The following is a 14372-nucleotide window of genomic DNA, read 5'->3' as shown; positions in this document are numbered from 1 at the left end:
AAGATTTCATTCCCCTCTTCCCAGACATATTATCCAAAATTTAATATAATAATTCCCTCTATTTCCTTTTTAGTTTTGTATTTATGTATGTATCCCTAAACGAAGCATGTTTCTAGTTTTGTCTTTTTAAAAACTTTGTATAAATTCATTCATAATCTGTGTTTTTCTGTGCCTTGCTTTTTTCACTCAACATTATATGTTTTTCTTGTTCTTTTGGTTTTTGGTGTTTTAGAAGTCAAGGCTGTTTTTGTTTGTTTGTTTGTTTGTTTTCCGGAAAAGAACATTATGGTTTTCAACTTATCTATTTGTACATAACCATAGTTCGCTAAGGTCAATTAATGTGTAGTTTCCCATTGTAGTCATATTTTGAAATGTATTTATCCATTCTGTGTTTTATGGGGTATCATGGTTCCTCATAGTAAAATGCTTCAGGGTTAATTACTACATGTGGTTTGCTTTGTTACAATCTTAGATTCAACTTTTTTTCTTGAGGCAATTTGGCATGGAAAATGTGCTCCTGTCTTCTGATAACCGAGGAGTTCTAATTTCCCCTTTATCACTGATGTGAGATAGTAATTCATTTTGTTCACAGCAGCCTACCAGGATATGTTTAGATTCTCTTATCCTGACGCTGAATCTTGTGTTGGGCTTACAGTTCCCATGGAGAACGTTGCAACAATTGCGGATTGCGCCAGTGTGATTGAAGGAGTCAGTCGGAGCCGAAATGCCTTGCTGAATGGCGACACCAAGAATTACGACTGGGATTCCGGCTATACGTGTCACCAGCTAGGAAGTGGTGCGATTGTGGTTCAGCTGGCACAGCCGTACATGATCGGGTCAATACGGTAAGAAGGGTCCTTTTCGTTCATTACTTTTAAAACAGAAGACACATGTGCAGATTCTGTTTCGGAACAATGATGATCCTAATAACTTCAGTGAAGATACATTCCTGTTGTTTGCTCTAAATATTGAAGCGGGGTAACATGGAGAAACAGGGGTCTTGTTTGGAGCTCCAGCTGGGGAATACACCAAAATTAGGCTTGCAGCGAGAGTAGATTAGAGGCCTCTCCTGGGTACGGCCCACCTCCTTCTTAAGACTCAGTTTGTGTTGGTTAAGGACTTAGAGGATAATGTCAGGAGAGGTTATATAGATTCAAAACTAATTTTCAACACCAATAAATTTACATCTGAACCAAACATGTGAATATGAGGCCTGGTACTAAAAAAAAAAAACAAAAAAAAAAACTTCTTAATGAAAATCTGGGTTTGGGATGGTTGTTTTCATTTTGTTTTATTTTGTTTTCGGAAAGGAACTTTAACCCAACATTGCTTGATTTATAGGATCATATAATTTTAAAATGTGATACTGGTGACACCCCCCAGAGGATATACTTTTAGTTCAAGAGAGCCATGTGGAATGTATTGAATAGGCTGCCCTTTTCTTGCTTTTTTCCTGAACATTCCAAGGAGGTCTCTGAAAGACTAATGTATGTACATTTATGTTTAACAGTAGGTAAGGGGTTTTACATGATATCTGAGCCTGCCAGGGGTGGAGATCTCGGTGGGGTGTGACTGCCTACCCCCCCACCATCATGTTCTACCACATTTGCTCTGTTGTTTCTTGTTCTTATGTTCAAGTCTTTGTGTATAAAGAGAGAAAAAGCACAAAAAGTAAGGTAGTAGGATTTTAACCGGCAAACGTGTATTGATGTTTAGGCTAATGACCACAGAGGTTTTTGCAACCTGCTGGTCCCCGGGGCCACCCTGATGAATGATGTTGGATTTGTGGGAGAATTCAGACTGTGGATTTCTTCATTTAAATTGTCAACTCCTTTTCATAAAGGGCCACATACAGGTTGAGTAACGTAGACAACCTATCACACACATAGAGAAGCCTTGGCCTCATGCTGTGGACCAGACAAACCCTCTTGGTGCTTAAGAAAGGGGAAGGAGAAGCCACAGTCAGTCTGGACAAGCTTCCAGTGCAAATAAACCTCCATCAGATGGCAAACAAGACTCCATCCTTCCTTTTATCTCAGTTGCGTACGTTAACTAAGGCAGTCGTAAGCTATCTATTTAGTAAGCCGTTCTAGAATTTTTGGCATTGATGGTGGGAAACTTTCCTAATATTTCCCATTATAGTCTATCCCTCTTCACTGTAAAAATCTGGGGAACCATTGTCCTTCTCCTGTCACTGGCACTCCTTACAGTCTTCACAGTTTCTTTAAGATTACCAGTCGTGTCTCTGAGATTACATCTGCAATTTCTTTCAGCGGGCGTGGGGTGTAACTCACCAGAGCCAGGAGACTTGGAATCATGTCTCCTGGCTCTTTTCATGAAAGAAAGAGACTGGATACTCTCTTTCTTTCACTTCACCTATTTGGGGCTTCAGTTCTCTCTTTATTATGTTTGTTCTGCCATTTCTAATTTGAAGACCAGTCTTCTCATCAATGAAGCCAGAAGCGAACCAGCAGCTTAGTAGCTCTTCCCACTCTCTTCCAATGTTGCCTGTATTCTGTCTGCTTACCTGGTACTCCAGCCCCACCCCCAGCAATGTTACATGTGCATCTCACACCAACATGTCGGACATGGAATCCCATTATCCCCCCTTCCTCCGCTCAAGTCACCTTGAGATTTCCCCCCTCTCATTCAGTGGCGCCACCCATCTGTCTGTAGACTGAGCCAAAAACATGGCAGTCTTTCTCACTTCCCCTCCTCATCCAGTCGTCGGTACTGGCTCCTAAATATCTCACAAAGTCTTCCGCTCTTCCCATCTCCACTACCGTTGTTACCACAGTTGTACCTTTGTGGTTTTTCTTCTCCCCCTGGTCTGCCGGACTTCCATCTGGCCCTTCCTTCCCCACCTGCAACCATCTCCCCACCCCAGATCTGACGTGGTTATGCCCCTTCAGGAAAAAAATTCAGACGAAGGCATTTAAGAACAATCTGACATGCTTCTGTCGACACAGCCTTGTCTCCTGCTTCTCCGTCCACCCCCGTACGTGCCAGTCTCATCCTGTCCAGCTACTCACAGTTTTGCACATGCCATCCCTCTCTCACCTCTGTGCCTTCAACTCTCGGAACATACTGTTCTCATGGCTGGTGTCTCTCACAACCTCCCCATCACCTCTTTTTTACCTGCTCTTCCTCCTCCTCCAGGAATGCTTCCCTAACCTCCCATCATTTTCTGGGCTGATTCAGACCTCCCTCTTCAGGGATCCCCATACATTCTGTATGTACGTTTTACTGGAGCATTTGTCATATTTGGATTATAATTGTTTACGTGCTGTCTCTTCCCAGCCCCCCTGACATATAAAGCCTGTGGCAACTCAGAATAAGCATCCCTTGACAGATCAAATGTGTAGATGAGGTAGTCTGTCAAGAATAGAGGGGAAATTATAGCAGGTACAGTAGGAGATCTAGAATTTTAGATTCAGCAGGAACACATGAGGTCTCTGCCAGGGTGACAGCTCCAAGTGGGACAAACAGGTTGTTTGTGTGGCAAGGCCAACTTGACCTCTAGCTCTACCCAAACAATCAGAGATAATCGATCTAACTCCTGGTGTCACTGAGGCTTAAAGCAAGAGAGAACAGTGCCCATGTGGCTTTCTTTAATTATGAATGAAAATGGTTCCCCCAAACTATTTTTTCTTTCCGGGACTCGGCGTGGCAGTAATGAGCATGAGCACAACCAAAGGCAGAATTGTATATCTCAGCCACCAGACTTCCTTAAGCCCAGCTATTGTTTTTGCAGTGAGAAAATCCATGCAATTGAAGTCCTGTGTAACTGGCTGAGCACTGAAAGAGACACGTCTCTATGAAACTAACATTATGTTGTCAGGATCTGCATTTGCCTCTTCTGTGACATTATTAAGAAGAAAGAGAGAGGGATTTCTTAACCATCAGTGCCTGTGGACAACGCTGGATACCCTGGCAGGCCATGGTTAGCAGCTGCTGATGTGCCCAGACAGACATTTATTGATAGGAAACTAGATCAGTGGCACCTCTTCATGGGGATGGGTAATTGACCAATGACAGGATGATTAGTTGGTGACATTTGACCCTCAGCTTCTATTGCTTGTGATGACTGACTTGCTTTCCTAGTCACTGTATCTGAAAAAGCTCAATGATTTTAAATTGACACCCAGAGGGAGAATGCTACAGAGCTGAATGACTAACATTTTCCCCATCTAAGAAGCAGGAGATCTGGCAATCCTGGAAACTCTTCCTCTGGGAAAGCCCAATCACATGATACACTGGCTTTAAAAATTCAGATTTCTTTGTAGATGGTGACTACGAAGGCAAAGGACTCAGGCGGGAATTGTCTTGATCACGGCAGTCTAATTTCATAAGGGAGGATATAATTGTTTTGTGGGTAAAGATATCTTTTGTGTGTCTGTTTTCATTCAAAGAAATAATTTCTTCCTTTCCTGAGCCTTTACCTGTAGCCCGGTAGGCAAGCAGAAACTTCTTCCTTGATAGACGATGCTTGTGCCTAACCACAGGCCGCAGGTGTCCAATACCCATCCCCCTGTGGTGTCCTGGAGGGGCTGACATTGAAACATGACCCCTGACTGTCCCTCCTCCCCCTTCATTTGCTTTCATTCATTTCATTTCATTTGCTTCATTTGCTTTCATTCAATTAGTAAACATTTCTTGAGCCTCCTACTGTGCCAGGTACTGTTCTAAGTACTAGGGATAGAGCACTGAATAAAGCAAACATTGGTGCTATCCCAGAGCTGACGTTCTTGTCAGGGGGAGATAAACAGTAAACAACACTCTTTGTAACATGTCAGATTCTTCAAAGGGCTGTGGTACCAACCAGGAGGGGGACTAGGGCATAGAGACAGTGCAGTTTTAGAGGCAGTGGTCAGGGAAGGCCAGTGCAGAGCCTAAAGGAGGGGAAGAGCAAACCATCTGGGGATCTAGGGGATGAGCATCAGAGGCAGAGTACTGAGGCCTCAAGGGCGAGCATGTCTGGCAGGTGGCAGGAGCAGCGAGAGGCCGCTATGGCTAGAGCTGGGTGAAGGGCAGAGAGCAAGAAGCAAGGCGAGGGAGGAGACTTGGAGAGTAGACAGCCCTGAGATTTGTTGCTGTTTCTGTATTCAGTCACCAACTTCCAGAATCATCCCGCCCACCACCACACATTCATCCTGGTGTTTCATTAGCACCACAAGAGGACAGTTTTCTTGGCTAAGTAGAAGAGGGGCAGGGCAGGGGAGGCCGCCATGCTTTCAGAAATACCTTCGTTGCTCCTGACCTGCCTTTTTCCCACCAGCTCCTGGAAGAGAAACTGCAGAGGCATCCAGTCCTTGCACCTTAACAGGAAACTTGCTCCCCAGTTCTTTCTTTCCTTTCTCTCTCCCAAGAGCTAGAGCAGGCCGTGTGACTGGGAAATAAAGAAGGGTGGTTTTGTCGTTGCTAGGTTTACAGGCACAGCCAAAGTTATTCACTGTATATGAGAAAAAAAGAGAGACATAGTCTGGAATATACCTTACAAGTGGGTAACTGAGTTGTAATTGTATCATTTTTGTGCCACCTTTTTTTTTTTTTTTTAATATGGAAGGTTCAGCTCACTTTAAAGATTATATTTATTTATTTGACAGACGGAGATCACAAGCAGGCAGAGAGGCAGGCAAAGAGAGGGTGGGGTGGGAGGGGGGAAGCATGCTCCCCGCTGAGCAGGGAGCCCGATGCGGGGCTTGATCCCAGGACTCTGGGATCATGACCTGAGCTGAAGGCAGAGGCTTTAACCCACTGAGCCAACCAGGTGCGCCTTTGTGCCACTTTAAAACATTAAGATTTAAATAACAAGAAATCTTCAGAAAGAAATCCTGACCACATAAAAAGACCAGGGTAAAGTCATAATAACTAACCAATCTACCTAATGTCTTAGTTTATAGTCCCTCTGTCACCTTAGTTTAAGACTTATTATCTTTCTACTTGCTAATCATGGTATCTTTATCAGTGTTTTCAGGCTGATATGAGAATCACATATGCTGTGTATTACGCAGGCCTGTCACCCAGGTCTTTTCAGCTAATCAGTGACAGCACTTTGCGAAAACCCTAATTATACGATAGTCAATTGAATTAACAATTTTTACATTAGCCTGAAAATGATTGTTTTGTAATTGATATGCACAATACTGTAAGTAAAACTCCCCTACTACTTTAACTACAAACCTTAATTGCAAGTAAGTAGGCTGTCCAGAGATGAAACCACACACGTAGATGCAATTAAATAAACCCACAGTCTCTCTGGGTGCTATGAGGACTAAGGAGTTATGGACACAGAAACAGAGTTCCTCAGTTGCAAAGTGTTACATGAACATAATATGTTAGGACAAAATGGGATGGGTTCAGCCCAAAGTATGTTCTTGGTGGGCCTTCATAATCTCTTTAATCTGTGGGATTGAGCCTTTTTATTTTGTAGTAGGAAGAAACCAGTTTTGCCACTTAGAAAATTTAATCTGGCACAGAATGTCCGAAGCACAAATCAGTTTATGTCTTACAGTTTTTTTTTTTTAAGATTTTGTTCATTTATTTGACAGGGAGAGAGAGATCACAAGCGGGCAGAGAGAGAGAGGAGGAAGCAGGCTCCCCACTGAGCAGAGAGCCTGATGTGGGACTCGATCCCAGGACCCTGGGATCATGACCCGAGCTGAAGGCAGAGGCTTTAACCCACTGAGCCACCCAGGCGCCCCTATGTCTTGCAGTTTTTAAGCATAGAGAAAATGAAGCAATAGCTAATTTATCTTAAAAAAAAAAAAAAAAAAAGCAGGTGTGCCACTGTGGTCCGTTTTCATCCCAGGATATTTTTCTTTCTCAGGGAGCTGTCAAGCCCATGCCCGGTTCAGCTGCCCTTTCACTGTTGCGTGGCTACAACCAACGCCAGATGATCTCCTCAGTTTGTAAATGACGGGCCCTCTTTCGGACTGCTATTTTTCCTTCTTCCCACTGCTTACTGCCCTGCCAGGCTATTGCTCACCCACTTCCCTCCCAAAGGATAAGCGCAGAAAAGAAGAAGGAGAGGAATCACAAACCATTCCATTTTGTTTCCCATTTAATAGCTCCAAATGAAAGCTTGGTCAATAAGGGTGGGGAGAGGAACCGAAGCTAATGACACAGAGGATGTTTGGTAATTGTTTGAGTATTCTGTGTATCTGTGCTGCCCTCAGTCTCTCACAGGACCGCAGATAATCTCTGGTTGAAGACAGTGCTTTTGTAGTACGGAGACGGACGTGGGTCCTTGCGGCGATTTCCAGGTGCCCAAGACAGTACTGTGTGCCGTGAGCACTCAATAAACACTCATTGACTGAACTGACAACATAGTATGTTAGTGCAACTAAAGGGAGTTCTATCTATCAACTAAATTGGACATCATATTTGCTCAGTGTGTCTGATCTAAGTGTATGTGAGGAAACTGCTAACAATTTGGCATCTCCAGCAAATGACTGAGATTAAGCTGTGGAGTTCGGCGCTCACATTAGCAGAGGGAAGGGCTCCCGCCTCACGCACTTCATGCCGCTTCCATTTCATTCTGTCTGAGTGCTGCACAGGCAAGCAGTCCATCCATTTACATCACGAGAGCCTTCTTTGCAACCTAGAGAGCGAGAAATTTCCTTTTTTATAGTTTAAAGAATACAACAAACACTAAATATATGACTCCTCTGGCTTGGATTAAGATTGCCTATAATTCTAGTCAAAATTGGAAAGATATTTTACAAAATTTGCTTCATATCAGTCATGTTGAACATCGTCTGTCACAGCCCTGAACCAAAGAATTCTTCCTTGTCTCCCTGATCCATGATTTATTTACCAAGTGTTGTTTCTCTCTCAGCCTGTCTGCCTCGCACTAAAGTCTTCTCTTATCACCCTCGGACCTCAGAACTCTGGTTCCCAGAAAAATTGTTGAATAAAAAATTGTATCTGTGGTTCCCAGTAGACACTGGAGTCTGGGCTGGGTGAATACTTAGGGCACCAGAAATCCTGGAGCCTGGAAACGGATAGCAGAGTTTGGGGGCTTGGTAAATATGTCTCAGTTTCATCCTAGAGGTATTTCGAGACCAGAAAATATTGCTATGGCAACTAAGTTGCATGTTAAAAATACAGGAGGGGCACCAGAATTCAGATATTCTTTGGAAAAGCAGGAAAGGTTAAATGCCAAAAAAATCTGTGTGTGTGTGTGTGTTTGATTTACCTCACATGTCAGCCATTTATCTCTCTTGAGTGATTAGAGAACTTGACAACTAGTCATCATAAAATATAGCTGGGTACATGAAAAGAAAAATTTTTCTAGTTTTCAAAGATTAACCCATCAAGAAGACATTTTTACACAGGATATCAGCCCTATTTGACTCAATATTTCACAAATAAACATAGGTTTAGTAATTATCCAGAATTTTTACATCAGACACTTGTAAGAAAAATCTTCAGAAACAATCACAAAACAAGTAATAAAATGGCAATAAATACCTAACTATCAATAATTACTTTGAATGTAAATGGACTAAATGCTACAATCAAAAGACATAGGGTGGCAGAATGGATTGAAGTAACAAGACCCACTTATATGCTGCCTACAAGAGACTCATTTTGTTTGTTTGTTTATTTATACATACATACATACATACATACAGGAGACTCATTTTAGACCTAAAGACATCTACAGATTAAAGGTAAGGTCACGGAGAAACATCTGTCATGCAAATGGATGTCAAAAGAAAACCAGAGTAACAATTACTTATATGAGACAAAATAGATTTTAAAACAAAGACTCTAAAAAAGGATGAAGAGGGACAGTACATAATAATAAAGGAAACAACCCAACAAGAAGATAAAATAGTTTTAGATATTTATGTACCCAACATAAGAGCACAGAAATACATAATACGTTTAGTAACAAGCATGAAGGAACTAATCGATAATATAATAGTAGGACTTTAACACCCCATTTATATCGATGGACGGATCATCTAAACGAAATTAACAAGGAAACAATGGCTCTGAATGACACAGTGGACCAGAAATATTTAACAGATATAGTCAGGTCATTCCATCCTAAAACAGCAAAAGAATACACATTCTTTTCAGGTACACGTGGGACATTCTCTAGAATAGATCACATACTAGGTCACAAATCAGGTCTCAACAAATTCAAAATGATCGAAACATACCGGGCATCTTTTCCAACCAAAACACTTTGAAATTAGAACTCAACCACAAGAAAATATCTGGAATGACCACAAATACATGGAGGTTAAATAATATGTTCCTAAACAATGAATGGGTCAACCAGGAAATTTAAAAGAACATGGAAGCAAATGAAAATGAAAACATGACCGTCCAATTTGGATGCAGCAAAAGCAGTTCTAAGAGGGAAGTTCATAGTGATACAGACCTACCTCAAGAAGCAAGAAAAATCTCAAATAAACAACCTAACCTTACACCTAAAGGAGCTAGGAAAAGGACAAAAAGCAAAGCTTAAAACCAGCAGAGGAAAGGAAATAATAAAGATTAGAACAGAAATAAATGACATAGAAACTAAAAAAAAATGAACAGAACTCATCAATGAAACCAGGAACTGGTTCTTTGAAAATATCGATAAAATTGATCAACCTCCAGGTAGATGTGTCAGGAAAAAAAGAGAGGACTCAAATAAATAAAACCACAAATGCGAGAGGAAAAATAACACCACAGAAAGACAATTAGAAAAGAATGTTATGAGAAATTATATGCCAACAAATTGGACAACCTAGAAGAAATGGACAAATTCCTAGAAATGTCTAAACTGCCAAAACTGAAACAGGAAGAAATAGGAAATTTGAACAGACTGATAACCAGCGAAGAAATTGAATCAGTGATCAAAAAACTTCCAACAAACAAAAATCCAGGACTAGATGGCTTGAGAGGCAAAGTTTACCAAACATTTAAGGAAGGTGAATACCTATTCTTCACAATCTATTCCAAAAAAAGAAAAGGAAGGAAAACTTCCAAATTCATTCTACAAGACCAGCATTATCCTAATACCAAAACTGGATAAAGATACCACAAGGAAAAAAAAAGAGAGAGAACTGCAGGCCAGTATCTCTAATAAACATAAATGCAAAAATCCTCAGTAAAATACTAGCAAACTGAACCCACCGATACATTTAAAAAATCATTCACCACAATCAAGTGGGATTTATTCTTGGGTTGCAGGGGTGGTTCAATATTCACAAATCAATCAACATGATGCATCACATCAGTAAGATAAAGGATAAGAACCATATGATCATTTCACTAGATTCAGAAAAAGCATTTGACAAAGTACAACATAAATTCATGATAAAATCCCTCAACAAAGCAGGTTTAGAAGGAACACATCTCAACATAATAAAAGCCATCTATGAAAAACCCACAGCTTACATCATCCTAAATAGGGAAAAACTGAGAGCTTTTCCTCTAAGGTCAGGAATAAGTCAAGGATGTCCATTCTCACCACTTTTATTCAACATAGTACTAGAAAGTCCTAGCCACAGCAGTCAGACAACAAAAAGGAAGAAAAAGCATCCAGATCGTTAAGGAAGAGGTAAAAATATCATTATTTGCAGATGACATGATACTATATATAGAAAACCCAAAAGACTCCACCAAAAAACTAATAGAACTGATAAACCAATTCAGTAAAGTCTCAGGAAACAAAATCAATGTATAGAAATCTGTTGCATTTCTAGGGGTGCCTGGGTGGCTCAGTGGGTTGGGCCTCTGCCTTCGACTCGGATCGTGGTCTCAGGGTCCTGGGATTGAGTCCTGCGTCGGGCTCTCTGCTCAGTGGGGAGCCTGCTTCCCCCGACCCCTGCCTGCCTCACTGCCTACTTGTGCTCTCTCTCTGTCAAAAAAATAAAATCTTAAAAAAAAAAAAAAAGGAAAGAAAGAAATCTGTTGCATTTCTCTACACCAGTAATGAAGCAGCAGAAAGAGATATTAAGGAATCAGTCCCATTTTTTAAAATTTTATTTATGATTTTTAAATGATGTATTTGCGAGAGAGAGAGAGTGAGTGGGGGTGGGGGGATTGTGGAGAGACAGAGGGAGGAAGAATTTTTTTTTTTTTAAGATTTTATTTATTTATTTGACAGACAGAGATCTCAAGTAGGCTGAGAGGCAGGCAGAGAGAGAGGAGAAAGCAGGCTCCCCGCTGAGCAGAGAGCCCGTTGCAGGGCTTGATCCCAGGACCCTGGGATCATGACCTGAGCAGAAGGCAGAGGCTTTAACCCACTGCGCCACCCAGGCACCCCAGGAATCAGTCTCATTTATAGTTGCACCCAAAATAGTAAGATACCTAGAAATAAAATAAACCTAACCAAAGAGGTGAAAGACCTGTACTCTGGAAACTATAAAATAGTGATGAGAGAAATTTAAGGTGACACAAAGAAATGGAAACACGTTCCGTGCTCATGGATTGGAAGAGCAAATATTTTTAAAATGTCTATACTACCCAAAACTATTTATTTAATGTGGTCCCTAACAAAATACAAACATCATTTTTCACAGAACTAGAACAAACAATCCTGAAATTTGTATGGAACCACAAAAGACCCTGAATAGCCAAAGCAATCTTGAAAAAGAAAAGCAAAGCTGGAGGCATCACAGTTCTGGACTTCAAGTTATATTACAAAGCTGTAGTAATCAAAACAGTATGGTACTGGCACAAAAATAGACACATAGATCAATAGAACAGAATAGAAAACCTAATAATAAACCCACAATTACATGGCCAGTTAATCTTCAACAAAGCAGGAAAGAATATGCAATGGGAAAAGGACAGTCTCTTCAAATGATGTTGAGAAGAAAGGAGAGCAACATGCAAAATAAAGAAACTGAATCACTTTCTTATACCATACACAAAAATAAATTCAAAATGGATCAAAGACCTAACTGTGAGACCTGAAACTATAAAAATCCTAGAAGAGAGCGCAGCAGTAATTTCTCTGACATTGGCCATGGCAGCATTTTTCTAAATATGTCTCCTGAGGCAAGGGAAACAAAAGCAAAAATAGTGTTGAGTTATAAAACTCAACACCTCCCCCCCAAAAAAACAATTAAAAATGGACAGAATACCTGAATAGACATTTCTCCAAAGAAGACACACAGATGGCCAACAGACACATGAAAAGATGTTCATCATCACTTAACCACGAGGAAAATGCAAATCAAAACTACAATGAGATATCACCTCCCATCTGTCAGAATGGCTAAAATCAACAACACAAGAGACAACTGTTGGTGAGGATGTGGAGAAAAAGGAACACTGGTGCACTGTTGGTGGGAATGCAAACTGCCACAGCCACTCTGGAAGATAGTATGGTGGTTCCTCAAAAAGTTAAAAATGGAACTACCCTAGGATCCAGCAGTTGTACTACTAGGTGTTTACCCAAAGAATGCAAAAACACTAAATCAAAGGGATACATGCACCCTAATGTTCATAGCAGCACTATTTACAATAGCCAAGATATGGATGCAGCCCAGGTGACCATCGACTGATGAATGGATAAAGAAGATGTGGTGTATATATACAGTGGAATATGAAAGAACTTCATCTTGCCATTTGCAGTGACATGGATGGAGCTAGAGAATACAATGCTAAGCAAAACAAGTCCGAGAAAGACAAATACCATATGAAATCACTCTTATGTGGACTTTAAGAAACAAACAAGGAGTCCTTAGGGACTCCTTTGTGCAACTTTCCTGCACACTCAGGGGCTGAGGTCCAGCTGAGGCATCCTTTTTGTCTTTCTGCTGCATTGCCTCTTTTAGCAATGTATTAGATTCAGTAGAAGGGATATTGGTTACCTAGATAAATGCAGAGTATGCTTTTACTTCTCCCTGGGTTTTCTTTCCTTCCCCTCCCTTAAGACCTAACAGTAGGATCCTCTTTCTTCCTTTTGCCTTATGATATCCGAAACCGTGTCCCTCAATGATTAGGACATTACCAGCTTTGCCACGTTATTCTTTTACTGTAAATGATACCCTAGTCTAGACGGTTCAGATTTTCCATACAGTTTAATGTTGAGAAATGGCTAATGGTCCTTTTCCTTGCTATGTCTTAACAGTAGCTGTGAAGCTCTAGCTGCTTCATTGTCTCCATGTAAGAGGTGAAGAAACCAAAGTAAAATTGAGTTCCTTTCTCTTTTTCTCTCCACCATGAACGTGACATGCAGCTGGTGCTAAAAGTCTAGCTGGGAAGATTCCAGCATGTTGCACGGTCTTTACAGAGCCTCCTATGGCCTTAAAAAGAAAATGAGAGAAGGCATCACACCTTCTGGTTCAACCCATCCTCTTTCCTAAGGGTGTAAATTATAGACACTTTCATTAAATGTTGTGGCTAGACCTTGACAACATTTGTTTTTATTACTAGCCTTCATTTGCTCCAAAGGAGCTTACATTTGGGCAGCATTTAGCCACAAATAACAGAACCAGATTAAGACAGACTTTTTCAATGTGTGTGTTTGTTTTGTTTTCACTTGTTTGTTTGGGTCTCACATAACAAAATGTCGGCAGGTGGATGTGGCTGGCATTAGTTCCGCAAATCAGCAAGCCCTTCAGTCTTTCTTGGTCTTTTTCACATGCATTTTTGCCTCAGAGTAAAATGACCTCTGTGAAGGCTTTAACTACCTCGTCTGCATTTAGGCAGGAAGAGGGAGAGGGCAAAGAGTAAAGAGTTCCCCAGCCACTTCTGTACCTTTTTACTAGAAAACCCCAAGCTTTATTTGGAACTCCACCTAGCTGACTTCCACTGAGTCAGGGGGTGGAACTGGGTCATACGCTCAGCCCTAGCAAGGTTGGAGAAGTTGAGGGTCACGGTAAGGGGTTGGCCCATCCAGTGGGCAGTTCCGCCATACAACCCTACCTCCTGCTTGACATTTCATATCTACCTTGGAAGTTGTATAAATCCCCATATTTCATGTGGTCTCTTTGTTTTGTTTTTTTAAACAGCCTTATTGAGATATAAGTCATATATCATACAGTTTACCATTTAAAGTATACAATTCAGCAGGGTTTTTTTTTTCATTTATTTTTTAAAGATTCCCTTTAAGCTTATAGCTTCTAGATGTATCCAAAACAGTAAATATAATAATTATATTTTATATTATTCTCAGCTTCAAAAATGTTCTGTAAATAAAAAGCCTGTGTCTGCTCACTGGGTAGTTCTGATCCAAAACAAGCAGAATTACTGATCATCTGTGTTTGTTTTCTCTCTCTCTCTCTTTTTTTTTTTTTATAAATATAAGGGTTTCTTTTCTTTTTTTAAAAAAAATTTATTTATTTGAGAGAGAGCAAGAGAACACAGGAGAGGGAGAAGCAGACTGAGTGGGGAACCACCCCCCCCCA

General features: G+C 40.8%; 1 protein-coding gene across 2 annotated transcripts in view; it reads left to right on the top strand.

Moving 5' to 3' along the window:
* The window catches only part of BTBD9 (BTB domain containing 9), a 411032-nt gene that overhangs the window by 311788 nt on the left and 84872 nt on the right, over positions 1-14372 (top strand). For both annotated transcript variants that reach the window (XM_080806282.1, XM_080806283.1), the window contains exon 8: positions 656-845. In XM_080806282.1, the coding sequence (XP_080662408.1) occupies positions 656-845 (190 nt within the window). The remainder of the gene's footprint in view (positions 1-655; positions 846-14372) is intronic.

Source organism: Martes martes (genome assembly GCF_963455335.1).
Source record: "Martes martes genome assembly, chromosome: 6".
NCBI lineage: Eukaryota > Metazoa > Chordata > Mammalia > Carnivora > Mustelidae > Martes > Martes martes.
This window is presented reverse-complemented; position numbering and strand designations above follow the sequence as displayed.